This window comes from Peromyscus californicus, unplaced genomic scaffold (genome assembly GCF_007827085.1).
Source record: "Peromyscus californicus insignis strain IS unplaced genomic scaffold, ASM782708v3 Scaffold_11__1_contigs__length_118956290, whole genome shotgun sequence".
Lineage (NCBI taxonomy): Eukaryota > Metazoa > Chordata > Mammalia > Rodentia > Cricetidae > Peromyscus > Peromyscus californicus.
This window is the reverse complement of record NW_026294402.1, coordinates 10,951,156-10,979,053: the sequence shown is the minus strand read 5'-3', so window position 1 is coordinate 10,979,053 and position 27,898 is coordinate 10,951,156. Positions and strand designations below refer to the sequence as shown.

The following is a 27,898-nucleotide window of genomic DNA, read 5'->3' as shown; positions in this document are numbered from 1 at the left end:
TCAGCCATGCTTAGAACTGTGAGCTGTAAGGAATTACCTTCTCTGCGGTCTGGAAATACTGCTTCACCAGGTCTTCTACTCTGAGTGTCGTTCCTTCTGAAGCAGGTTTTGTGATAAGTTTCCCAAAGTTGATCTCTTCACCTACAGGAAGGGGGCCAGGAAAAAACAGCAGCTTCTATAACACATACATAGTCAAACTCTCACCATCTCCTTGGTGGTTCCACATCAATTTTGAGGCAAAAAAAAGGGCCTCAAATTTGCTAATTGTCTTGGTGTTATTTTGGGTTTATTTCCTTTTCCACACAGTCCATACACTCTTTCCCCATCTTTTTTTTTTTTTTTTTTTGGTTTTTTGAGACAGGGTTTCTCTGTGTAGCTTTGTGCCTTTCCTGGGACTCGCTTGGTAGCCCAGGCTGGCCTCGAACTCACAGAGATCCTCCTGGCTCTGCCTCCCGAGTACTGGGATTAAAGGCGTGCGCCACCACCGCCCGGCTCTTTCCCCATCTTTAAGGACCATGGCTACTGCCACTGTCCTGCTAAGATTGTCCCCAGACCCTTCCTCACCACAAAACCCTTCAGGAAGTATGAGTCCAAACACTCTCACAAGAACAGAGACATCACTTGCTTCTTCTACTGTGACAGAAAGGGGGTGGGCAGAACTTCCAGAGCCCATAATAAATCAGAGTACCCAAAAGGGCTGCTGACGTCACCACCACACCCCCACCCCCAGTTCAAATAAAGGAAGCCACTTTCACTGACAATGCTTCTTACAGACTGGCTCTCAGCCCTGAGCACCTGTCAGCATTCTGTGCGAGCACTAGCAGGAAGTATGCTCAATGCACTTCTGCTGACTTCCTGTGCAGGCAGTCAACCAAAGCACAGCAGACACACAACAGTGCCTGCGATGCAGAGACACCACCTGGTGCACTGCATCTCTTGCCAGGTGGACAAATACCTGTTTGAGATCCAAAAGTGTTGATACTTCTTTTAAATACAATGACTACTCTGCATTTGCCAGATACTGCGTTCAGGCCATTTACAAAACAAGTCCAGTTTTATGCATAAGGGATCTTAACAGTGGAGAAGCTATTAACTTACACCATGTCACATATGTAATAAAGTGGTCAAAATAAGAGACTCAGTTAAGACACACCCACGTGACATCATTTCCACCAAACAACTCAAATTTAAATAAAAGAATATTCCTAGGCCAAAACCTACTGGGGATAAAACTCAAACAGGACAAGGTTCTGTCAAGGAACCAACAAGAAGTAACTAATAAAACTCACATTCAAAACAGTTCATGCATGTGGCTTTCTGTTCCCATAGCAACACTGTATGACCAACACTTCAATATCTGAAAGATGGCTTCAGGTTGAATTCACAGCATTTGTAAGTTACTTTTTTAAGGATTTTATTTATTTTTTTCCTAATGTGTATGAACATTTGCCTGAATGTATGCCTATGTACCACGTATAAGGAGTGCTCAGAGGCCAGAGGAGGGCATTGGATCTCCTGGAACTGCAGTTAGAGACAGTTGTGAGCCATCATGTGGGTGCTGGGAATTGAACCTGAGTCCTCTAGAAGAGCAGCCAGTAATCTTAACCTCTGAGCCATCTCTCCTAACCCATCATTCTTAATTTTTACCACTGCTGAAAAGTCTTACTAGTTATAAAGGGAAGGACTTTCTATAATGAACATGATTGATATTTCTTATGAAAAAGTATTATTTTAGTTGATGATTTTGTTCTATAGTTAACAGGACAGTAAGTGTTTATAAAATTTAATTGGAAACGAACTACTCAATCATCAAAAATACCAAACTACAGGACACTTTTGACTTCAAAGTGTCACTACTAAGTCAAAATACTTGAAAATGCAAAAGTTGAAAGCATGCACCCTGACTATTACTCCATGGTAGGAAATATGTATTGTGAAGAACAGACACCTCAAGTCTGAGTGTTGTTACTTAGCACCACTGTCTAAAAAAGCTGTGTCTGCAGACAAAGCCTTCCTCCAAGCCATCATTAATGACCACAACTTTTTTTTTTCAATTTTTTTTTTTATTTATTTATTATGTATACAGCATGTATGACTGTGGACCAGAAGAGGGCACCAGATCTCATTACAGATGGTTGTGAGCCACCATGTGGTTGCTGGGAATTGAACTCAGGACCTCTGGAAGAGCAGTCAGTGCTCTTAACCTCTGAGCCATCTCTCCAGCCCAATGACCACAACTTTAAAAGCTGAATACAGCTGGTGGGACAGTGCAGGCCCGCAGGCCCAGCACTCAGGACACTGGAGAAGGATCTAGAGTGTGAGGCCAGAGGCTACAGAAGAGCAAGTAAACAAACAACTAGAAAATACCCCAAATGCTCATTTTCAAAAGATAAAATATTCCCTTACATTTTTTTGTCTAACATTACAAATACTAAAATGTCTACTACTATCTTGCATTTATTTTACTGAAGACTGATTTACACAAATCCCACCAGAGCGTTCTTTAACTCTTTAAAGTAACGAGTTTACCTGTTTTTCCCTTTTGTTCCCTGTGCCTGAAAAAGTGGATGACATCTTTGGGGTTAGCGACACGATCCACAAATTTTTGGCTAAAGCGAAGAACACTGAAAGGTTCAAAGCCTCCACTGTAGTCCACCTGGAAAGACAGGAAACAGTGTACCAATTTTTGAGAAATGCACCTTTTTTGCATCTACAGTTTGGAATCTATAGTCTGGTATCTACAGTATTTATATCACTCTAAAAGCTCAATACTTGTATCTTTCCAAACTCATGTCCTATGTCTAATGGTCATGATAATGTTAAATCACTTGTCCTATTGACAGAATCATACTCAGAAGGTGAGGTTTATACAAACACACTTCTTGTTTAAGAGGACAAGGCAATGCCATCCCAGCTTGCTGAAATGTACTCTGTCTCCTGTGACAGCCTAGGTACTATCTGAAAACAAGGTGGGATTCTTAGGTCAATTTTTCAACTTTCAAAATAAAGGGATAAACCCTGTACTGGCTGGGTTTGTGTCAACTTGACACAAGTTAGAGTCACCCGAGGAAGGAGCCTCAGTTGAGGAATGCCTCCATGAGATCCAGCTGTAAGGCCTTTTCTCAACTGATGACCAATGAGTGGGCCCAACCCAAGGTAGGTGGTGCCTTCCCTGGGCTGGTGGTCCTGGGTTCTATAAGAAAGCAGGCTGGGCAAGCCAGGAGAAGCAAGCCAGTAAGCAGCTCCCCTCCATGGCCTCTGCATCAGCTCCTGCCTCCAGGTTCCTACCTGTTTGAGTTCCTGCCCTACCTTCCCTCAGTGAAGAACAGCAATATGTAAGCCACACAAACCCTTCCCCCCGCATCTTGCTTTGTGGTTGTGGTGTTTCATTGCAGCAACAGAAACCCTGACTAAGACAAATCCTTAACAAGATAAAACACCTTCAGTACACATGTCAGCTTATTCATCTGTGTCCCAGGGAGACATCTTCAGACTGGACAAAGACAAGTGCTAGCACAATCCAGGCAGTGAGAAATTCCACATCCGGGTTCTGAGAAACAACTAATTACAGTGGTTTGAATGAGATGTCCCCCATAGTCTCAGGCTTAGCAGGTATGGCCTTGTTCAGGGAAGTATGTTTCTGGAGGGAGGCTTTGAGAGTAAAAGGCCTCAACCACTGCCAACTGCACTCTCCACTTCACAAGACGTGAGCCCTCAGCTTCTACAACGGCCACCATGCCTGCCACCTGCTGCCTCTGCCCCAGCAGCAGGGACTCTAACCCTCGGAAACCATATTTGTCTTCACTGCCGTAATTACTGTGGGAACCGCCCCCCAATGTGGACGGCACTTTCTGGTAGGAGCGCAGATAGAAAGGGCAGGAAGACCAGTCACTGCTTCCTCCTTGCTGCTGAGTTGACTCATCCTGTTCCTGCTGCTGTCGATTCCCTTGCTGATATTAAACGAGCATTTCCAGACTTCAACCATGGACTGCAGGCCCGGTGGCTCTCCGGGAGCCCTCCAGGTCTTCTCCGGATTGCAGTGCGGAGGCACCAGCCTCCTGGGCTATGCAATTCCAGGGCTCTTGGCCTCTGCAGTGTGACACTGTGACTACTCTGACCACCGAGGCACCAGCCTCCTAGACTGAGCACCATCAGGTTCTCAGCCCCTCAGGTGTATCCCAGGACTTCTCCAATGGTAATGTGCAGATAAATCTCTTGGGGACCTTGTCAGAAGGCAGCAGGGTCAATGTGGGAATTCCACATTTTAAACACTGGTGACACTTAAGGCCACACTTCCTGAGCATCGGGACTTACAGATAAATAAGGAGTCACTACCAAATGCTGTTGAAACCTTAATATGCCTAGACTGAAAAGAAAGCTAAGAGACAGGAGGAGCTGGAGATAGGGAGGGCCTGAGTAACTCAGGGTCAAAATTAAAGGTTACCTGCTCCATCAGAGCTTGATGATGGTGACCTGAGGAACAGAAGTCAGAAGGACTGCAGGCTATGTGTGTCTGAGCACATGGAAGAGAGTCAGAGAAACACAGTAGGGCTGGCGGAAAGGAAGCTGCTTTGGGACAAATGGCAGGCCCGCTCCACCCTGTTTATATCAGAGTGGGAAAGGCAGGCTGACAGTGCAGCTCACACAGGAACCAGAACAAGAAATCCACATAGGGCAGCAAGAGTGTAACGAAACCTTCTAGTTGAGATCACACAAACCACCGGGCTGTGAGGTGCTGCAGCAGGGAGAGAGAGAACAGATGGGACTCCTCCCTGGAGCCTCAGCTAGGCCAGTGCTCGGAGTGGAGCACACAAGAAACAAATCATTTAGGAAATGACAGACTATGAATAAAGTACCAAACCTACCAAATTCACCTGAGATTACGTCATGCCGCATGGCTTCCCATCTATCCTCACTACTTTAAGCATTTAACTTACTACTTTTCAGAAAAGCATGTAAAGTCTGCATTATTATGAAAACTGGTGAGGTTGAATTCACGAAGGACCTACCCGTACTCGGATAAGAGGCTTCTCTGGCTGTAGAGGATTCCCCAGCCGTTCGCGCTCAGCATTTTCAAGCATTCCTTCAATCTCAAAATAAAATGGCCAAGTGTTAAATTTTGTGTAAATTGGTTAACATAGTTTATATATTACTGCTACTGATGGACTGGCCTGACTCCATCTTAAGGATGGAGGCCATTTTGTTATAAGGTCAAAACAAGTTCATTACTGTTTGCTGCAAAAGTTGACCATGCTTTAACTGTTTCTGGAATTTGTCATGCTCTCTACCCGATGGAGTTGACTCAAATACTGAATACACCCTGATAAGATGTTCTGCCAAAGAATGTTAAAACATTAAGTTCCTACGTAGCCAAAATTCCTCTGGAAATCCTCCATTCCTCGAAAACGCCTTCATATTGCAGTTTGGGGACTATATAAACCCTACTCTCTCCTGTGTTCAATTCTGTATTTTCAAACCCCACTTCAGGGAGACAGCCCTATCTGCCAGAAAATAAATCTTGCTTGATCTGGTCAAGGAATGGGTAATGGTCTTTACTCTGGTCGGTGGGAATTCGGCAAAGCTCCATGGCCACCCTGGCTTCCCATGTCACTGACAGCATCTTCTGAACACACCTCGTGGTGCCACCACCAACACCATCCCTTAGCATTTTTCTTTTTCAAACTTTCTCAGCAATTTTTCTATCTCTAATGTAACTCCTTCACAAGAAAATGTAAACACTGATTCTGTTCCAATTTTCTACTCATGTTTCAACATGGGCTCCCCTGCTTAACTTTAAGTCAAATGAATCAAGGTTTTCAGTGGCATCATAGACTCTGCAGAGATCTATAGGATCTTGGAATGTTTACCTTGGAAAAGTTCAAGTAAACAAGATGAGTGTTTCCAATATCTGAAGCTGCCTCATGCTGTACCAGGTCAAGCTTATCAAGTCTCAGAGATCCAAAAGCAAAAGCACTTGTCCTATATTGCCTCAGAGAGAGAGCTAAGGTCTAAGAGGGCAGATTTTCATTCCAACATGTCTTCCTAATGGCTGCAGTAGTTTGTCAGCCCAAGCTCTTCTCCAAGTCTGAGATTTTATAATGCTCTACTGCTCTCCCTGCCTCCACCTGCCACACTCTGGGATTACAGGCGTGCAGTGCCATGCCCAGCTCCTCAGCAGTGACTTTACCTCAGCAGTGTCTGGTGCTGTTGTCAGAATGCACATGGAAAAGCAGGTAGTACAATCGAGAGAGTGGAGTGGAATGTCTCACAGTCTACAGCCACCTGTGCTGGTGACCCTGCTCCTAGACACAGAGAGCTTCAAGAGTGAGGTCTGCTCGGCCAGTTCGCAGTTCAGCGAGCGTGCATGAGCACCCATGAGCCAGGCAGCACAAGGGCTACACAGAAGAGCTAGGAGGCTGGGCATGGCGGCACACCTGGGTCCCCACTTTCCAGAGGCACAAAGACAGAGTTTAAGGTGTCAGAGTGAGCTCCAGGCCAGCTTAACAACAGAACAAGGCTGTTTACAAAACAAAAAAGTTTAAAATACGAAACACTTCCCACATGGCCTTGTCCTCACAGGTGGGACGGTAACAACAGGACCACTGACCATATCAGAACGGCCAGGATGCACACAGCTTGACTCTCTGCTGCCAGCAACCACTCTCCTCTCGGGATTCTTAGGACTCTCCTAAGGGTGGGGCATGCTGGGGATCCTGCACTTGAGAGGGACAGGCAGGAGGTTCACAACAAACTCATATTCCAGACTAGCCAGGCCTCAAGTCAAGAACCCATCTCAAAACAGAAAAAAGAAAAAAAGAAAGCAAAACAATTGAATTTAGGAGCAGGGGTTGCAAAGGAGGTGGTTTCAACCCTCAGAGAACATTTCACAGTCTGTCTTATCATGACTGCGGGGAAAGGGATTGTGATGGCTAGTTCTACATCAACTGGACACGGACGGCTCGAGTATGCTGAGGACGGAACGGCAGACAGAGAGGCTACAGCCCTAGTCAGCCGGATCTGGGAAGCCAGTCACTGTGAAACTGCACACACCAAAGCTTTTCAGTTACAAAAGCCACGCAGGTTGCTCCTTCAGCTGTGACACTGGCCAGTTGCCTAATCTGAGGTCCAGTTTGTGGCAGAGATCATGGATTAGGAGGCTAATGCAGTCAATGGCAGAGAGATTGTCTAGCATCTGTAAAGCCCTGGATTCAATTCCTAGAAATAACAACAGGAAGAGGAGGAAGAGGAGGAGGGAACAAAGGAAGAAAAAAGAGAAAACTGGAGGTAGGACTTACCCACAGACAGCACTGTGAACGGATTAAATGATACCCGGGACGCAGCACACAGAAGCAGTCAGTACGCATCACTGACCGTCATCATCATCCCATTTCTTACCTTCCATGAGACTACGAGGTAAAGGCAAAGCCGGCAGCGTATGGACTGAGAATGTCAGCAGTTAAGGCTGTCAAGCTGCCGGTCTGTATGTGATAAACTGCACAGCCCAACTACGGCAGGGCACCCAGAACCTCGGAGGCTGAGGAAGGGCAGCCAGCTCCAGCACAAAGGGAGGCTCAATTTTATTTGGAGTAGTTTTCAGGGTGGGAGGAATGTATAATGGAGATGAGAGAGGTGTGGGACCATAGTGTCCTCCCATCTCCAAAGTCAACGTCTGCCTTCACAAGGAAGATGAACCAGTTATCAAACACGGATCAAAGTGAGGAGATGGATGTGTATGCTCTTTAAAAGAAGTTCTAGGAGAATTAACTAACATCTTCTCTATATCTATCATTCTTCTATGTAAAAAAAAAAAAGTCCACTTATACTTCCCCCTCTAAGGCTCAGGGGACATTGAAAAAGAAGATGCAGAAGAATGTAAGAGCCAGAAGACAATGGCTGCAAAGAATCACCTTGTGGGCGTGACATAGCTATTACAATCATAAACTCACTGCAGCTGCATCAGGCTTGCACAAGACCAATAGTTAGTCACAGATCAACTGCTGGATACTGACGGATTCTGGAGAAGGCAGGGGCAGTCATCTTCAGAGCCTGCCAGGCACCAGGGTAAAGCAGATGGCCCCATTTAAACTCAATGAGTCACAAAGCAAAAAGACACAAATGCGGAAAGATTGTGGGGGAGGGGGCTGTCAAGGGTGAAAGGGAGAGAAGGGGGACATTATATACATGTGTGAAACTGTCAAGGAACAAATTTAATCAGTAAATAATCTACTAAAAAAACGAAAAGACCTCACTTCCTGGGTGCCAGTGGTGCTGCAGCTTCCCTCTGCTCTGCTCAGCCCTGTGACGGAAGCTCACTGATTCTCAAACCACACGGACATCACTGCTGCTCTGAGAAAGTTACCTTCTCCAAGCAGAAGCTCTGGATGGCCTGGGTCACCTTAGGGTTGTCAGGGTTGAAGAGGCTCGGGTGGTTAGCCAGAACCACGTCCTCCATGAAGAACTGGCGCACTGTGCGGAGAGGCAGCTTCTGCATGTTCATCTTCCTGCCTTTAATGCGCAGCAAGCCCACGTGTCTACGGAAGAACCAAGAGCTCAGGCATAAAGGAGACATCCTCAGCAGGATGGACGCATCACAGCTATCAACCAGACATGGGGGCACATGCCTGTGATCCCAGCACCCAGGAGACTGAGGCAGGGGGATAACAAGTTAGAGGCCAGCTGTGACCCTTCTTAAACAAACAAAAGGCTCCATTTTTCTCTTAGTTCTTATAAAACACTCTTAAAAATAGATGTTTCTGTCAATTTAACTTTAATTTTTTTATAGTAGAAAATGGCAAACATTCTTCTTTGTAAGAATAAAATGTACTCCTCCATCATCTCCTGTCTCACAGCAGTATACTAAAATGCTACCCAGATCACGACAGAGCCCCAGGAAAACCCAAAAGCACACACTCCACTGCCATGCTCTTTATCCCAACGCTAAGATAACCATCCAAACCTGAGCAGATCACTGGGTAAGACCTTCCACAGAAGCCCAGTTCACGAAATGTCAACAACTTAAATCGAATTAGAGAGTTAGGCATCGTAACACATTCTTTAATCCCAGCACTTGGGGGCAAAGATAGGAGGACCATGAGTTCAAGGCCAGCCTGTCCTATACCGTGAGACACCATCTGAAAAGCCACCTCCCAACATGGACCCGAAAGAAATTAGATAAGCTGCAACAGTATATTTATAACCAGAAAAGGCTCAGCTAAGTGACTTTATGGGGATGTGCTTATGTAGAGACTTTGCCAACTGCCATTTGAGCTGCCCAAATCTGAATCTAATCACATCTGAGTAGAAATCACATTCTAGGAGTGACCCTGTGAGGCTGCAGAACTGTAGGCTGGAAAGAAGCAGACATCCAGGAACATCGACTTGAGGAAGGCCCTGCATGAGCCAAGGCTGAACTGGGATGTTTACCCCAAATGGCTGTAACCACAGCTCCATTAGAAGAGTGAGACAGATCATGGTGACTTACATGACTGCTCTCTGTGGTGGTCACCTTTGTGTTCCCTGTCACAGAGGAAGAGCAAAAAGAAGAATCTGAGGCCCAGAAGAGACCTTGGCAATTAATTAGCTCAACCTCTGCCTTCCCTTGGTAACTGAGCAAGACCACGTCCAGGCAAGCTAAATAGAAGTTGTTCAAGACCAAAGAACTTACAGAAAAACCGTTTCCCCCATTTTACTGTGGGGAAAAAAATGTATGCACAGCAAAGTCAGAACTTTGGAAGAGAGCCCATTTTACCCAATTCTTGGATTCTACTGTGAGGCATTTTATTAAATTAACTAAATCATCTACTCAGCTCCCTACCTGCCCTTCCCTATCATCCTCCACTCTATTGTGTGTTTGTCTTTCCAAATGAACTATGGATATCTGTACTCCTTCTCTTAAAGCAGCAAGTGTTTGTTTGAGTTTTCATTTTTTTATTTACCTAAAAATAAATGAGACAAAGTGGAAAAAAAGGCCTCAAAACCAAGAAAACAGTGCAACTACAATAACCAACCTTCATACAAAGAGACCTCAGGGGAGGAGGGACGGCTCGGTGGGTTAAGCACCTGTCTGCAAGCCTGAAGACCCGAGTTCGATTCCCAGAACCTGAGCAAAGTGGAAGAGAACTGATTCCAAAGCTGTCTTCTGACCTCACTGCGGTATATGAGCTTCCTCTCACACACAGAGTAATGAATGAAATCCAAAAACTAACTAAGCTGTGCTCTGCTGTCAACACCACGGATGTGGGGTAAGCAGGCTACAGCCAGGATGTCTTAAGAGCTGACTTAGAAACGTAAGTACTCACTTCTTCACAGCTTCTCCGGGGGAAAGGGAAGTCACCACTGAGCTTCCAGGCTGAGACACATAGAAGAGCTGCTGCTCATTTTTCGTTGGGCCAATTTTACACTCGTGCTCATGGCCCCAGATAACGAGGTCAATGAAGTCATCCAAAAACTGTTCTGGGATGAAGTTGGTATTTCCATGTTTACTCCTACACCAAGATTTAAGAGCAGAATATAAGTTCACAGGAGTAAGGGAAATTCCATCTTAGGTCTACACAGATCTTTTTTCTCTATCCTTTTTAGAAACTGCCCAAGGGATGGGTATTGTATGGAATTCCAAAGCACAGGTTTACAAACTTGCAGGACATAATCAAGCCAGAGGCCTGACAGGAAGTAGGAAGAGGCCAGGTATGCAGGGAAAGGAGATGGCAGAGTTTACACAAGGAAAACAAGATCTGTCCACCGCAAACCCACAAGCGGACCTGATCACACACCGCAAACCCACAAGTGGACCTGATTACATACAACCTGATCACACACCACAAACCCACAAGCGGACCTGATCACACACCGCAAACCCACAAGCGGACCTGATCACACACAACCTGATCACACACCGCAAATCCACAAGCGGATCTGATCACACACCACAAACCCACAAGCAGACCTGATCACACACCGCAAACCCACAAGCAGACCTGATCACACACCGCAAACCCACAAGCAGACCTGATCACACACCACAAACCCACAAGCGGACCTGATCACACACCGAAAAAAGAAGACAGATTAAAAAAGTGAGTTAAGGGGGCTGGAGAGATGTTTCAGAGGTTAAGAGCACTGGCTGCTCTTCCAGAGGTCCTGAGTTCAATTCCCAGCACCACATGGTGACTCACAGCCATCTATACACTCTTCTGGTGTGCACGTATACATGCAGGCAGAACATTGTATACATAATAAATAAATAAATAAATAAATAAAAATGTGAGTTAAATCTAAACTTCATAATAAAATAACAAACTCCTAAATGGGTCCAGTGACTTAACATCATCTGTTTCTTTTACTGACTATAAAAAGGAGGACTAAAATGGTCGTTTTAACTTAACAGTTTTCAGGACACTGAACTGCGGTGACCTCATTTGAAAGCTGTGCTTAGAATTAGCAGGATAGATCCCTCACAGAGGAGGAATCCATTGGAGGACAGAGTGCCCAGCAGGGAAGGGCAAGCCAGGACGGCACTACAGTGCGACCAGCAAGGAGAAGTGAAGAAACTCAGCGAGATGGAAAGGGAAGTTGGGAAAGCAGCAGAGGGCCTGTGCGCTGTGTGTGCCTTTGTGTGGGTCAAGCGTGTGTGTGTGAGGAAAGCAGGGCACGCTCACACGCCGCACAGTGCCATGGTGCCTTCACAGAGCACACAACCCTTTCTGGCAGAAAGGGACAATGGTGCCGGCAGCTTGCTGACAGACCGCTGACAGTCTCTCGCCAGCGTCGGTCTCCCTCCTGCAGCAGGAACAGAGCTGGTCACTAAAAGTGGAAATAAAGTAGACTGCAAAGGCTGAAGGACACACACCCAACTGAGCAGTCCTGGTTTCCAGAACTCCGACAGATGTAACAACAGCAGATGTCCGAGAATGAGAAGGGGAAGAGATGAATCCAAGTGTCTAAAGAAGCACACACCCAGCGCTGAGAAGGAAGCCAGGAATGAAGCAGTACAGCTTTGAACCTGGCATCCTGACCAGATGTGAAGGGCATGGACTGAAGTCACAGACACTGTAGTCTAATGTGTTCCTCACAGGGATGCAGGTGAGAAGTAACAAAGGTTCTCTGTGCACTTTATACAAACAACAGTAACCAGCAGGACAAAAACAGAGTTCAGCGGCAGAGCACTTGATGAGCATGTGCAAGGGGACACATGTGCAATGCGCTAATAATCCAGGCTTCCTCTAGGAAAAAAAAGTCACAAATATGCAAAAGAGAAGACAAAAATGGACTGTGCAGATCTGGATTAAATTAGAATCAGCATGAATTTATGGTTGTGTTTTTTGTGCACACACATACAGTTGAAAAATTAGATATGTTTAAATGTGTAGTTACTATACTTTAACTCTGTTCACTGAGATGGCTTAGAGATCCAGCATCAACAAGCACACCCAGAGCTCACATAAACGCTATTTCTAAGTACTGCCAATAAAAGCTATCAGAACCCCTAGAGAAGTGGATGATTCCAAGGTGAGGGCAGGAAAACACAAGATTGGACTGCAGCATCTTATGAGGTCAAGAATCTAAGGCCATGCTCAACAAATAAACTAATAAACACAAACACACAGATATATTCTCTCTCTCTCTCTCTCTCTCTCTCTCTCTCTCTCTCTCTCTCTCTCTCTCTCTCCCTCTCCCTCTCCCTCTCCCTCTCCCTCTCCCTCCTTCCCCTCTGCCTCCCATAAAGGCCAACAAACAGCACAAGTCTTATACCACAATGCTAACTACTGGACACAATCACCCTGCAGGCTCAAGTTAGTCCACAACAGTATCATGGAAAACAAGGAATTCACGTGGTTATAAAGTATCTTCCTCAGATACTAATTTCAGAAAAGAAAATGAGAACTGCACTGAGGAGCGAGCTGTAGGACACCCCTCGATCAGACATGAGCATCACCATCTTCTGCGGCGAGATGTCACACATAACCCTCAGCAGGGCTCTCCACCTCCCATTATGGCTTAATCTTTTGGAATAATGGGTTTTCCCTCCACCTTTCCCTGTGTGGTACAAGGTGAGGCAGAAAAGGAAATGCTCAGCAGTGGTGTAAAGGTTCAAGGAACTCACGCATACCAAAGCACACTCGAGACACAGTCTCCCACACCTAAGTCTGCCTCCTGAAGAACTGCACTGACCCAGCACTTAGCCTAAATGACTCAAACACACTGCATGGTCAGGCCCACATCCCTGGAATCTTCTTCAGACTTCCCAGCTCTGTCTCTCTCCCCTTCCAACTTCCTGCATTCACTCCTACCACGGTATCTCACTTCTCCACTGTAAGGATCACAGGACACACCATGCTTCCTCTGGTTTCTCTTCCTCCCAATCTATCGTGGACTCTACAAACAGAATAAACTATCTACAACCACTAGCAAAGACAGCTGATCTAGCTATGTTTCTGGAAGGGCATTCACACAACATACACAGCACACACAAACACAGATGTATAGAGGAAGTGCTCAGTGCATCAAATTTTATAAAGCAAAAAATGTGAAATAAAATGCTCACTGACAGAAGAAAAATAAAACTACAGATCAGTAACACTTCTAAGTACCAGGAAGGATGAAGTTCAGTAATGTAATATTAAACACTTGCTATCTAGGACACACAGTGATTCCTAATATACTAAGTATCTTCTATGGCTAATAGAGTAAAGCACATGGAATGATTAATTCACAACAAAAATAATGTTTCCTAAGGGATATGAGGAAGCAGATGGGATGGGGCAGGGCTGGCAATGTTCCACTCTTCGCTGCAGCAACGTGTCTATTAAGGTCACTCTTCTGTCTCAGCCATTCTGGGCAAACATTCTTTCACAGGTATTAATTCTCATCAACTGGCTTCAGTCTGAAGTCACACAAAGCAGTGAAGCCCTCTTGAACTGATCCTGGAGACGGTGAAGGAGTCAGGCCTTTACTAAAGCCTGTGCAAACAGGTCTTGAGAACCTTGGTGCTCACTTAGAGTGTTTTTACCTGTTCTGATGAATCACGAATAAGTTAAACCATGAGTGCTCGTCTTCCTTTGGTCTCAGCATTGTTACTTTTTTATTGACGAACATCCGATAGAGCCTTTCATCTGGAATGGACCCTGTGGAGGAACACAACACTGTTTTAAAATTGTTTTCCTACTATGTATGTAAACGGTTGAATAGGTTTACTTCTAAATGACATATTTTTCAAAGGACTACATTTTTCTGTTCAGATATATATCTGAATTCTGGAACCACATGAATAAATGGTATCTACCAACAAATGCTCCAGGCTCATGCACAACAGCACTCAGTTGCAGTCAAAGAACACTTTCGACTTTGGGAATCAGGATAATATGTAAAGATTCCTCTGCTTACATTCCCACCAGAATGTCTAGTAACATCATCTCTCATCCCTTCACATGAATGTTAAGTAAACACGCTTTTCAACTCTGATATGCCATATAACATGCACACAAATGAACACTAACGGGGATGAGAGTTTCTAAAATGTATTTTAAACTATTATATATACTAGTTTGTGCTTTTTAATAATTCAGTGATTTTAAGGAATTCTTCCTATACTCAGAGGCTTGCCTTGGTGTAGTAGAAGACACCAAGAAAACAAGTAACAAGTAACAAGACAGTAATAAATTGTCATCATCATGTCAGAAGGAAAGGCAAGACACGATCACAGAGAGTAACTGTGGAGCTGGGGAGGGTTGAACAAAGCTGCTACTCCACACTCTGACTACAGAAGAAAAGCCAGTGACTGGATGCAGAGACAGCTGAGTGTAAGGAGTAAACAGTGAGGTGGACACAGGACAGGCAAGCCCAGCACAAAGGCCCTCAGTGCTGGTAGGAAAACCCGCATGCTAAAGAACTCCCAGTGCTGGTAAAACCTGGAGACACGGCTGACGGAAACCTACAGTGGCAGCAACCTCCTGGGACCGAGTATGTGGACACAGCCAATGTCAGTGTACGGGGAACAGGGACCCCACTTCTGCCCCAACAGCCCCAGGAGTAAGAACTAAGGGGGACACAGGACAGTAGGCTCCAGATGGGCATCACTGAAGGGAGAAGGTGGAGGTGGGGCTCCAGAAGAGTCTGAGGGTGCTGAGAACTTGCTGAGAACAAAGCATATGCTTCAGGTTTAGGACGGAGCAGATGCCAGTTAAGAAGGACAGAACAGAATGGTAACTCGGGAGGGGAATGGATCACCGAAAAGGGGTGCCCCAGAAAACAGCCAAGACACAATTCAAATGCAAGAGCAAGCCATTTTTCAGGAGACACAATACCAATACTGCAGACACTAAAGCCGCCAGCGGCCTTTTTAAATTGTCTATCCCCTTCGTGTTCTATCTCAAATTCAGACATAAAGCACAATAAATGGGCTTTACACATTATTTCTAGCCTCAAAAATACTTGATATAAAATATACAGAATTTTAAAAATATGTTCTTCAAAAACAGTGTTTAGGGGGCTGGAGAGATGGCTCAGATTAAGAGCACTGGCTGCACTTCTAGAGGTCCTGAGTTCAATTCCCAGCCAACCACATGGTGGTTCACAACCATCTGTAATAAGATCAGGTGCCTTCTTCTGGCCTGTAGGTGTATACAGGCAGAACTCTGTAGAAATAATAAGTAAATATTAAAAAACAAAAACCAAGTGTTTATTTTTTTCCTTCATATATAATAAAGCCTAGCAAAAGGCTTTCCTACAGAACACTAAAGAAATGGAAAACAGAAGCGCCAGGAGCAGTGGCGCACGCCTTTGATCCCAGCACTCTGGAGGCAGAGGCAGGCGGGTCTCTGTGAGTTCAAGGCCAGCCTGGTCTACAGAGTGAGATCCAGGACAGCTAGAGCTACACAGCGAGGGCCTGTCTTGAAAAAACCAAACAAATAAGCAAGGAAGGAAAAAAGGGAGAGAGGGAGGGAGGGAGGGAAAACAATGAAATTGACAAAGTGTGTGTATGTGTGTGTGTGTGTGTGCGCACACGCACATGCGCACATGCATGCACATGAGATGTGCAGGTGGAGAACAGAGGTCAAGCTTGAGTGTCATTCCTCAGGTACCATCCACCTTGTTTTGAAGACAGAGCCTCCAACTGGTCTACAGTATCCTGATTTGGCTATGCTGGCTGAGTAAGGCTTTTCCCCTCCTCACGTCCCCAGGGCTGGGATTATAAGCACATAACAGCACACCCAAGGTAAAGCAGATTTCTGAGTCTGCTTTAATAATAAGATGTCAGTTGGAGAGCAGGTGCATAATGCAAGCCACTAATGACCAGATATAAGATTTTCTCCCAGTCACATTGAAACAAGTAAAACAGAAAAATTAATTTTAATGTATATAATCTGTAATAATGGGTCTTCCTCCATCTCCTACATCCAGAGTGTCACAACTCACAGCTGCCAGATTTTGTCTCACAAACTAAAAAGGCCAGTGTCACTGTACTAAACGGGATGCTTGACCTCTCACACACTCTATGACACCGAAGTGCAGTTCTGCTAAGTAGTGCGCACGTCTACCATCCAGCTTTGTAAATGTGACTCTAAAGAAAAGGTCCAAAACAATAAGCAGAAACTAAGCAATGCTGCGGGGTTTTTTTTTTTTTTTTTTACTATTTTTTTGGGGGGGAGCACCACCCAGCTCCCAAATAAATCACAAATGGAGACTTAGCCTCAGCTTGGCTGGTTTCTAGCCAGCTTTCCTTAACTTATCCTGTCTACCTTTTGCCTCTGGGCTTTTCCAGTTCTCTTACTTCTGTAAATCTTACTCTGATGCGTGACTTGCTGTGTACCTGGGTGGTTGGGTAGATGGCCCCTGGAGTTCTCCTCCTTCTGTGGCTACTACTTCCTCTCACTCCTCCATCTCGTCTCTTCCTCTCTTCCTTCTATTTATCCTCTCTCCTCCCAACCCCACCTACCTCTCTCTCCTGCCTCTTCATTGGCCATTCAGCTCTTTATTAGACCATCAGGTGTTTTAGACAGGCACAGTAACACAGCTTCACAGAATTAAACAAATGCAACATAAATAAAAATAACACACCTTAAAATAATATTCTACAACAAAGCAAAGTTTCATTTGCTTGTTTTTTCTACCAAAACTGCCATTAAATATGAATAGCTATCAGTCCTTAGAAATACTAAAATCATTTTTAACAGAGCATTCCACCAGCTTTTAGTTATCAATAAGGAATAATCAAATTTGTCTGACTTTTCCTCCTTTGGAAGCCCCTTGGGTCCAAACTATCTCGAAAAGTGCACTTGCCAACCGTCCACACATCACCGACTGACATGGACAATGGAACGAACACCATCTGACCTAAGCCAGCCACCTACCTAAGCCATAAAGAGCGAGCTTTGTGCTTCCTTTCTGCAGCAGAACCGGACTAATGTCAATCTTCTCCACAGACATGGACCGTCCAAAGTGATTCACAAACCCAGCACAGCTTAAAATATCCAGGGCGCAGAGGGCATCTGCCTGTTTGAAAGTTTCAAAGAGCATTGAGTGTGTCCACAGAAATGGATGGTCTGGGTGAGAATCATACCACCTGTCTACGGTTTGAGCGAGCATCACACTCCCACATCAAAAGCACACTCTGCAGACCACAGGTTAAGTATGTCTTGCTCACAAAACTTGGGATCAAAGTGTTTTCAGATTTGGGGTTTTCTTGACTTTAGAATGTCTGTGCAGATCTTACCAGGTGAGAATCCCAAGGTGAAAAACCCAAAACCTAAAATGATCTATAACCAAAAACTTCTGAGTCTCCACTTTGAGATTTTTTGTAGCACTTTTAGCTTATTAATTTTTGAATTAAGGACACTAAACCTGTAATTACAAAAACAGATTATGGCAGTGTCTTCTCAAAACAAAATCTCAATGTTGAGCAGTTGCTACCTTCTTCCAACTACAGATTACCCACAGCAGCTGAAAGCATACAGCAGATGCAAAGCTAGTATCTGCTCACTGTCATGATACCTTGGCCATTAAATACAAAATAAGCTGTGAAATAAGTGCCTTGGAACACGAAGTAGGCCTTTTATACAATGGATTGTTGGGGTTTTCTTGGGGGGGGGGGGCGGCGGAGCATATATAACCATAGACTAAACTAATGACTTAGAGTGACAGAGAAGACACAAAGCTACTTTGTATTAGGACTGCCAGTCTTCCATATCAAACAGGGAATAAAATAATTAAATCTAGATTTAAAATACTAAAGAAAAAGATCCTTTTTTACAGTGAGAATCCAGGAGCTCAAGTATGCTGAGGAGTTCTAGGTGGGCAGTCACTCCTACTGCCAGGGACTCACTGTTAGCAAACTCCAAAGGAACCAAAGCAAGGCCCCAGCAGGCCCTGTATCAGGGGCTGTAATTCTAGCTACTACAGGCAGAGGCATGATCACAAGCTCAAGGACAGCCTGGGCAACTTAATGAGATCTTGTCTCAAAATAAAGAGTAAAAAGAGGGCTGAGGATGGTAGAGTTATCACCTGGCATGCGTCAGGCCCTGGTTTCCACCCTTAGTATTGCAAGGAGAAAAACAGCGTGGCTCTCTCATACAATTCTTACTCCATATTAAAAAACAAACAAGCCAACAAAGAAATATAAAAACATCATTAATGATAATAAATTAATTTGACTTCATGGCTCATTTGACTGCAAATTATTAGAAAAAAGGGGGTGATGCTTTGTACTAATTCAATGTCATTCTTAAGATTCCAATGGAATTTGTAATTACCCCTGTGGGATCATCATGGTTGCCATGGATACTAAACACTGGAATGGAAATGTTGAGATTGCCATCCTGATAGTTCACCCATGGAAACCTTAAAAGAAAACAAAGAACGAGAGTTTCTGTGAGGGATAAAGGCAGTTTCCCCAAAACTTTCCTTCCAAGCAGTAATGCACTAGGCAACTACAAACCCTTATCTGCAGACAATCCCTGCTCAGTGCTGGAAATAAACAGTTAAATTATAAAGTACATGAATGTCTAAGAATAGACAGCTGGTAACTGGGAAGTTAACAGGCTTCTCCTTATAGTTGGGAGGAGGGGAGAAACAATCTGTGCTCACACAGTGGTGCTGCTGCTGGCCTTTTGGAATTCAAAACACCAAGATTCGTAGCCTCTCACCGGCTCCACTGCCTCCCCATCTGCAATGCAGTCCCTGCCCATTCCTTCTCCCAGCCATCAGGCTCCTCTTCTCTGTGACAGTAGGGTGAGCAATTTCTATTATATCTTTCAAAAATTTTACCTATATAGGTATAAAAAAGTACACTTCCTCTTCTTATATATGTTAGTACAATATGGCTTTCTGTCCCTGCTTAACCTACTTTGACTCTTTCCACAGAGATCCTGGATACAAAGAGCTCCCCTCAGCTTTCTGCCAGCTTCATGTACTCCTGTATAAGGCTTACTGTATAGAGCGTAAGCAGGTCCCCACCATTTAGACTCTTTCTGGTCTTGTTTTCCAAGTGATGCCACAGTGAATGTGTACCAGAAATCATTCCTCCCAACCTCAGCAGCATGGTTATTATCAACCCTTTCAATCTACACCAGAGGTTCTGAACTCTGCCACAAGCTCTAATTAGCTAAGGATCTTTTAAGAAATACCATTGCCCATGCCATACTCCAAGAGACTGCCCAGTTGGCATGGAGACTGAACATGAGCACCTCAGCGACCTAGGTAACCGTAATGTGCATTGAGAACTGTCTGCCTACAACAGTGTCCATGAGCAAACACTTAGGTCGACTCATCTGCTGCCTTACAAATGAGACAGAGCCTCTTGACAGACATTAGTGCTCTTCCATTTCTGTGTACTACATACACTCTTTGCTTAACGTTTTAGAAACTAATGGACTTCTTAATCAACAGAAAGAAATATTCACTGGAAATTCAGTCTGAATTTGTGCTGAGATGCAAGTACTCTTCCTTAGTGAACTATGACTTTTAAGTTTGCTCTGAGACTCTTTTGGCATAAATATATTTATTTTTAAGAAGATAAACGTATCAATCTTTTTTTTTCTAGCTCCTGGGTTTTGTACATGACCTTTCAAGTGAATTCAAACCACAAACAGTTATGAAAGAGTGGGTGGCTGATTAGTGGGGAGTTAATAGGCCTCTAAGATTTAACATCTTTGTAGGAGTCACTCTCTACAGCAAGGAAAGAGATGCTTTTACAAAGTCCTCTACCTACAGACTTTCTTTAATACTTAATAATTTCTTGTACAACTTGCACTGAATAATAGGTATTTCCCCCAAGGTGTGAGCTGGCACCTCCATCAAAGACTAACTGCCTGTGACATGAGGCTCTTTCTGGAGTTCCTAGTCTCTCCCATCTCTCTGCCAGTTCATGAATCACATTCTTAATCACTTATAATCTGATCAGGCTACTTGATCTTTCCTTATTTCAGAATCGCCCTTCTGTGTTCGTCCATTTTTCCCATATGACATGAGGAAACCAGAACAGGAAATTAACCAAAATGCAATGGAAAGAGATGAAGTGAAATTAAGTGTTCCCATCAAAAGAGTAAAAGATAAAAGCATTCAGGAAAAACAATGGCAGACTATTGTTTGAAAAAGTAACAGATAAGAATTTCCTGAAATTAAGACAGGTCTGGGAGCACACACTTTGAATCCCAGAACCTGGGAGGCAGAGGAAGTCAGATCTCTGTGAGTTCAAATCCAGCCTGTTTACGTAGTGAGATCCAGGCCAGCCAAAAGTACATAGTGAGATCCAGGCCAGCCAAAAGTACATAGTGAGATCCCACTCCCCACCCCCTCAAGCCCCACCCAAAAAAAAAAAAAAAAAAAAGGAATGAATTTCCTGAAATTGCTAAAAAAGAATTCTTAAGTTAAAATGCAGGAGGAAGGGCTGAGGAACAGAGCTCCATAGTAAACTGAGCCTCGCATGTGAGGTCTTGAATCAACCTTCAGCACCACTATATGAGCAAATGAAAAGTGAAGTGTATGATGAAACCCAAGCAGGTAAATAGAATCCAACCCACAGCTAAAGGCTGAAGATGATAAAGAATGCCTTAGTCACCCAAATGCTCTCTTCAGGTCAAAGAATATTCTAAACAGTTTTCTCGCTAACTCAATCTCCATAACTTATGTATCTGGCACAGCGTGTAAGTGAATGACTTAGTCATGTGACCATTAAATGACAGAGCCAGGGTCTAAACTGACACCATCAGAATCCACGCTCTTTTGGGAGCTGGGGAGAGGTCGGATAGGCCTTGAAGTTGATGCATGCTCACATTGGCTAGGACGCACAATCCTCCTGCCTCTGCCTCCAAAATAATGAGATTACAGGCATGCATAACCACATCCAGGGAGTCCATGTTTTTAACCACCATGCTTCACTGTCTTTCCAGCAATTAAACTGACATCAGATTCCACAGCAATTAAAAAAAAAACAAAACTAAGGGCTCATCACTCACACATGCCTAAAGAAAACGACTTCACAGAGAAGGTAGGCGTGCACAGTAGTGCACACCTGTGATCACAGTCAGCAGGGACACTGAGGCAGGAAGATCATGAGTTTGAGGCCAATAGGGATATGCAGAAAGATGCTAGGGAAAATAAAGAGGCTAAGGGAAGGAGCTCAGTGTTGGAGGTAGTTGGACACATATCCTCCCTCCAGAGGCAGACTTTAATCCTCTTCCACTCAGTGTGGTCTGGACTTAGGGACTCACTTCTAACCAAGAGCAATGGAAAGAAAAACGGTTTTGCACCGGAGAAACCTGAGGACCTTGGCCTAATGATCAAGGTCAACGACACCAGTGACATCAGGCAGAGGTCACAAACATCCTAACACAAGGCTATCAGAAGAGCCCTCCACTTCAGTGATACTCTTCCCTCCAAGCCCACAATCCCTGTCTAGAAGAAACAAGAGGAAAAAGCAAACGAGAGGTAGTCTACAAACACTAACCAGTCAGTACCAGGGTCATCAAAGACAAGGAAAGAAAGAGAACTTGACACCATGAATGACTAAACACATTTCACTAAAATATAATGTGGTGTCCTCACAATACTGAAAAGGTAAACAATGGCTTGGGGTGGGGATAGAGCTCAGTGGTAGAGTATTTGCTTAATATACACAAGGCCCTGGGTTCCATCCCAACATGGCAGGTTGGAAAAAAGAAACCTTTACTATGTAAGGTTTTATTAATCTTTATTCATCTCTAGATTAATATAAGGTCTACATCCAAACTCTATCTGGCAGCAGCAACAACAAACTATAAACACATCCAAAAGAAAATGACTGTGGAAAGCCTAAGTCTTTTACTAAGCCTAAAAATGCTCAGTAGCTAGCGTACATAAGAAACTTGCACATCATTTCTTCTAGAAACTGCCTCATCTATAGCAAGTTTTAGGAAGTGAAGGGGGAAGGAGTAAGAACATTTAAAAGAAAAGGGACTATGGGAATCTAAGCATGATTTCAAAGGATTCTGAAGTCTGAAGCCAACATTAGCTATTGGCTGACAGAACTAAAGCTTAGGGCCCTTTTCGCTTTATAGAAACAGACTACAGCAGTTCTTGTTTAAAAAAAAAAGAAAGAAAGAAAGAAAGATAGAAAGAAAGAAAGAAAGAAAGAAAGAAAGAAAGAAAGAAAGAAAGAAAGAAAGAAAGAAACTTGCACAAATCATGTCAAAAGATAAAAAAATACCACTAGGCAGTGGTGGCGCACGCCTTTGATCCCAGCACTTAGGAGGCAGAGGCAGGCAGATCTCTATGAGTTCAAGGACATCCTGGTCTACATAGAGAGTTCCAGAACACCCAGGGATACACAGAGAAACTTGTCTAGAAAAAAAGAGAGAGAGAGAGAGAGAGAGAGAGAGAGAGAGATAAAGAGAGAAAGAGAGAAAGAGAAAAAGAAAGAAAGAAAGAAAGAAAAGGAAAGATAAAAAATACCAAGTTTTAAAATAGAAAAAACAAAACCAAACAAACAAAACCCAGAAGATACCAAAGATGATGAAAAATCTAAGAATAAACTTCGGCCCAACAGTAGTTGAGAAATACAAATTAATGAAATGATATGCAGAAAATTCAAAGAACTGTATTTACTCTGGGGACTGCCTAGAATGGAGGCAGCAGAGCTAGTAGATAATGTGTCTCAGCAAAGGACGGTCTACTGGCCTGTGAACATGTCTGTGGGAAATGTTTGTTTACAGTAATTGATAAGGGAAGCCGTAGCCCACTGTGAGCAGCACCATTCCCCAAGTTTAGTCCTGGACTGTATGAGACTAGAGAAAGCTAGCTGAGCAGTAAGCGCACATGTATTCATTCTCTCTCTGCTCTTGGCTGTGAATGCAACAAGCTGCTTGAAGTTCCTACCTTGGCTTTCCCAAAATGATGGACAGTAACCTGGAATTGCAAGACAAATAAATCCTTTTCTCTTAAAGTTGCTTTGTATTTTGTCACAGCAATAAGAAACAAAACACGGGCTGGAGAGATGGCTCAGAGGTTAAGCACACTGGCTGTTCTTCCAGAGGTCATGAGTTCAATTCCCAGCAACCATATGGTGGCTCACAACCATCCATAAAGAGATCTGGTGCCCTCTTCTGACCTGCAGGTGTATATGCAGGCAGAACACTGTATACATAATAAATAAATAAATCTTAAAAAAAAAAAAAACAAAACACAGACATGTATATTATACAGAAATCATACCCAAAGAAACCTTCCCTCAAACGTAAGTGTACTTACCTACTAAAACCAAAGTTAACTGACTGGTCACTGATGATCTCAAACTGCACGGGGCGATCACCCATACAGTACTTCCTAAGCAACTCCAAGCAGCTGTGCAGGGTTTTCCTCGAGGGCTTGTTTTCATGGAAAAGATCACCACCTAACAAAATAAAATCCACCTAATCAACAGAAAACAGTGGTTAAAACTAGTAAGTTTAAGGTAAAAATTGTTTAAAGTACAGAAGAGATAGATTTCACAGCCTGATGTGATCACTTAAGCCTTCTACTTTAAGAAACCAGTCTTAGCAACATAGTGACATGAGATTACTGGCTCAATTTTAAAAGAGGGGAGGGGCAGCCCAGTGGTGTAGCTGACCTGCCACAGATGACATCCACAGTGGGCCCTAGGTTCAATCATAGCACAAAAGAATGGAGCTAGACAGAAAGGAACAAAGATCGCTAGTTTTCAATTATTCAGAAGACAAGGAAACAGGTCGCGATGGCTGCACTAGTCAAGGGAACTTTAGTATATCAGCTTCGGGTTCAATGAGACTCAAAAAATAGGGTGGAAAGAAACTGAGGAACACATCCAACACCAACCGCTGGCCTCTACATGCACACATGCACTCATATACCCAGATGCAATGCACTCTGGAGCACATACACACACATACACACACACACACACACACACACACACACACACAAAGAGCTTTAAAATATCAAGGAATGCCAGGCAGTGGTGGTGCATGCCTTTAATACTAGCACTCGGGAGGCAGAGGCAGGCAGATCTCTAAGTTCAAGGCCAGGCTGGTCTATATAAGGAATTCCAGGACGCCCAGAGCTATATAGAGAAACCTGTCTTGAGGGTATGGGGGATCAAGGAACAAAGAATAAAATGAGAATAGCTGGATGACAAGGGTCCATAAAAAGAGAAACTTAAAAGTCAAGAATTTAAATTTCAAAAATAAATAGTAAATACAGTAAAAAAAAAAAAAAAATCCTGAAAGACAAATATGTACTTGGAAGATGCAGCATGAGAGGGTGTGCTGAGAAGGGAATCAGGAAACGGGGTAGAAATGAACAAAGCAGAAACAGCCAGACTCGGGGAGAGGTGCTTTCAGAGCCAGTTACCAAAGAGCATGCTCAGAGTTCTGTGGAAGGGGACAGGCCTCCTTAAGTTTCTCTCCCCTAAAGGAAAGGCCCCAGCCTAACAGAACATAGAACCAGCACACTCAGCCAATTTCTTAGGGTCCTACAGCTTCCTATATCCTCTCAAGGTGCAAGTTACAGAGTTCAAATCCACTGGGAAAGACCAAAGACTTAATCTACACTTAGATTAAAACTAAATGAATTTCTCACTGCTAGCAGAAGGACAACAGCCTTAGAACCAAATCACGAGCATGTCACACCATAAAGGGCCAGAGGAAGGGTATTTAAAGGTGGGCATCACCATTCATTACCTCGCTTCAGTGGAATCCTGGGATACCTGCTTTACTCCCCTCACTGTCCTTCACTCCCGTTACACAGGACAGAGGACACTGCTTTGTACCCTTCCCCACGACGATAAGCGGTTTACAAAAGCCAGAGTGAGCACTTATCTCCTAGTAGGCACACACAGCATTCCTTCATTCTTATCCCACAACTGTAGTATTATTTTGGGGAGGATCCTAGGAGCCCCTGGGAATTTTAGGGCAAAGATCAACAGCTATTAAGGGGGTGACTGGTACAGAGTTAAGTTTTCTTAGGCATCACACAAAAACACATTACTAAGCAACAGACTTTACTATCATAGAATTTCTCCCATAGGGGAACAAAATAAATGATATGTAAACAATAAAGTAATTTCATGAGGCCATAAAAAAAGGCAGCATAATGTCACAGAGTGCTTGGAGGTATGAAAGAAAATCTCTTCAAAAAGGTAAAACATGGTTGCGCATGGTGACAAGTGCCTATAAACCAGCATTTAGGAGGTGGAGGACCAGAATTTCAAGGTTGCAGCCAGCTACAGTATGAGTTCAAAGGCAACATGGACCATGAGACCACCTCAATAAACCCCCATCCCACACCCCCCAAAAGTAAAATGTGAAGTGAGATGTCAACCCTGCCCAAAGCCAGGTGGTAAATCAGAAAAGTTGACTTATAAGGTCATAGAGAAGAACCCACTGGTGTGGACCAGGCAGAGCAACCAGAAATCCTGAGCCCTAGGAGGACCAAGGTCAAGTTATAAGGATCCGGACTCGTAGCAGGAACCAGGTAGCATTCAATCCAGAGCCCTGGCAGGACCAAGGTCAAGGCATAGCCTTGTATGTGAGTCTGAATCTAGATTCAAATGAAGGCTTCTGGGAAGGTTTAGAGCACAGTGACAGGGTCTGACTGAGGATGGCTTTTGCTTTGGCTATGATGCTGAATACACTCAGGAGGCAAGTGTGAAGCAGAAAGACCAACTGGAGTGACTGGACTCCGGGACGAGTGAGACAGAAGCTATGCTGGTATTGTTACGGGCCGGACAGGACAGTGAGGAGGGCTGTAGAACTAACTCCAGGGACACCAGAGGTCTCACATGTAAGCTGAAGGGAAACTGCTGGGGAGGCAGGGCACCTGTATGGTTATTCTCCTGCTCCCTCCTGGGCTCCGTGGACAGGCATCGACCTGCTGGGACGCTCCCCCACTGCAATCTCCAACTCTATCCTGGTGTCACATCAAAGTTCCACACCTTCCCGCATGACAGATTCTCCTTCAGTTAGGTGGTTTTTAGCAATGCCACAATCATCCGCCCAGGTTCAACAGACTTGACTCATTTTCAAATCCTGAGAATGAATGTATGTACACCTTCTCTTTGTAACTTCTCTCATATTTACTTTCTCTTTTCTACACCAATACCACCAGTTTTGGGGATTTTTTTTTTTTTTTAACCAAGCTTTGACCTTCATTATCTTAAAAAAGCTGCATATTTATTTCACTTTCTGACTCTGTGCTTGTGCCTTCAACACTTACACAACTATTTTCTACTCCTCAAAAAGGAAGCCCACTTGATCCTGTCACGGACACACTTGGCACACATGGACCCACTGTAGGCCCTGCAGGCACGCTTCGTCTTAGACAACTTTATAAGGACTTTTGGTCTCACAGCACAAACCCCTCGAAGCCTGCCTGGACACACACCGCATGCAGATTTAGGTGCTTTCCCAACCTTCTTGGTATAAAGGTAAATAATCCTGTTGCCAGGGGTTCAAGACAGCCTAGTTTTGTTAGAGGCTATATTGTAGAAAAGCCTACAGCGAATACCATCAGTTTTTAAAAGCATTAAAATGCTCTCCAATATCTGCTGCAATACCAGGCCACCAGAAGACATTCTACTGCACAGGGCACAAACTGAGTCTAACATTTGCAGCTCTCCTCATTAATACAGCTCAAATACTCTCAATTCCAGTTTTTCAGCACTTTTTTTAATACAGGGTCTCAATCATACAGTTTAAGCTGGCCTCAAAGTCACTTCCTGTCTCCACCCCCTCGGTATTGGGATTAAGGTATGCCACGACACTCAAGTTTTATATAGTGCTGGGGATCAAACCCAGGGTCTTCTGCATGGTACATAAGCACTCTACCAACTAAGCTACATTCTCAGGCACACAGGCGAGCCAAACCAGTCACCTAACATCCTCCATGTTATCTTATACCTATGCCTTCATTTCTGCTTCACACTGAATGTCCATTCTGTGCCACCCAGTATTAAAGACTACATCTCCTTCAACACATGTTAAATGTCACCTCCTCAATTAAGCTCATGTGACTAGTCTCATCTAAACACCAGTCTCCTCTACCTCTGAAGTCCCAGGAAATGGTGCTTCTGATGGCCTTTCCACAAATAACCCTGTACTTGAATGTTTGGGCTTTTTTGTCTCACATTCCAGTTGGCTATATGTTCTTTGAAAACGAATAGCCATCTTTTTATTTCAGGTAGAAATCGAAACAGGTTAGTGTATCATTAAACACCTTATGTTTCTAAATTTGAAGGCTATTTGTCAAAGTAGTTTCTGCTCCAATTATGAACACAAAGTACTCAAAATTTTAACTGGGCTTTTAGTACATTGATATTTAGCCAGGAAATGTGACTGCATGAGATTACACAATTAACTCTAACTTAATGGAAAAGAGCCTGTTATCCAAGGAAGTACAGTAGAATACACACAAATGTAAC

The 27,898-nt window shown here is 43.9% G+C and overlaps 1 protein-coding gene and 1 pseudogene across 6 annotated transcripts in view; both read right to left on the bottom strand.

Moving 5' to 3' along the window:
- Mre11 (MRE11 homolog, double strand break repair nuclease) overlaps window positions 1–27,898 on the bottom strand; it is a 52,195-nt gene that overhangs the window by 21,825 nt on the left and 2,472 nt on the right. For 4 of the 6 annotated variants that reach the window (XM_052752514.1, XM_052752496.1, XM_052752506.1 and 1 more), the window contains exons 4-12: window positions 23,716–23,876; window positions 18,744–18,831; window positions 17,346–17,487; window positions 14,006–14,120; window positions 10,299–10,484; window positions 8,360–8,531; window positions 5,010–5,090; window positions 2,530–2,656; window positions 38–141 (exon numbers count right to left, since the gene is read on the bottom strand). In XM_052752514.1, the coding sequence (XP_052608474.1) occupies window positions 38–141; window positions 2,530–2,656; window positions 5,010–5,090; window positions 8,360–8,531; window positions 10,299–10,484; window positions 14,006–14,120; window positions 17,346–17,487; window positions 18,744–18,831; window positions 23,716–23,876 (1,176 nt within the window). The remainder of the gene's footprint in view (window positions 1–37; window positions 142–2,529; window positions 2,657–5,009; window positions 5,091–8,359; window positions 8,532–10,298; window positions 10,485–14,005; window positions 14,121–17,345; window positions 17,488–18,743; window positions 18,832–23,715; window positions 23,877–27,898) is intronic. The other 2 variants (XM_052752533.1, XM_052752542.1) reach the window with 2 other exon arrangements.
- Window positions 23,885–27,898, bottom strand: LOC128119252 (60S ribosomal protein L34-like; annotated as a pseudogene).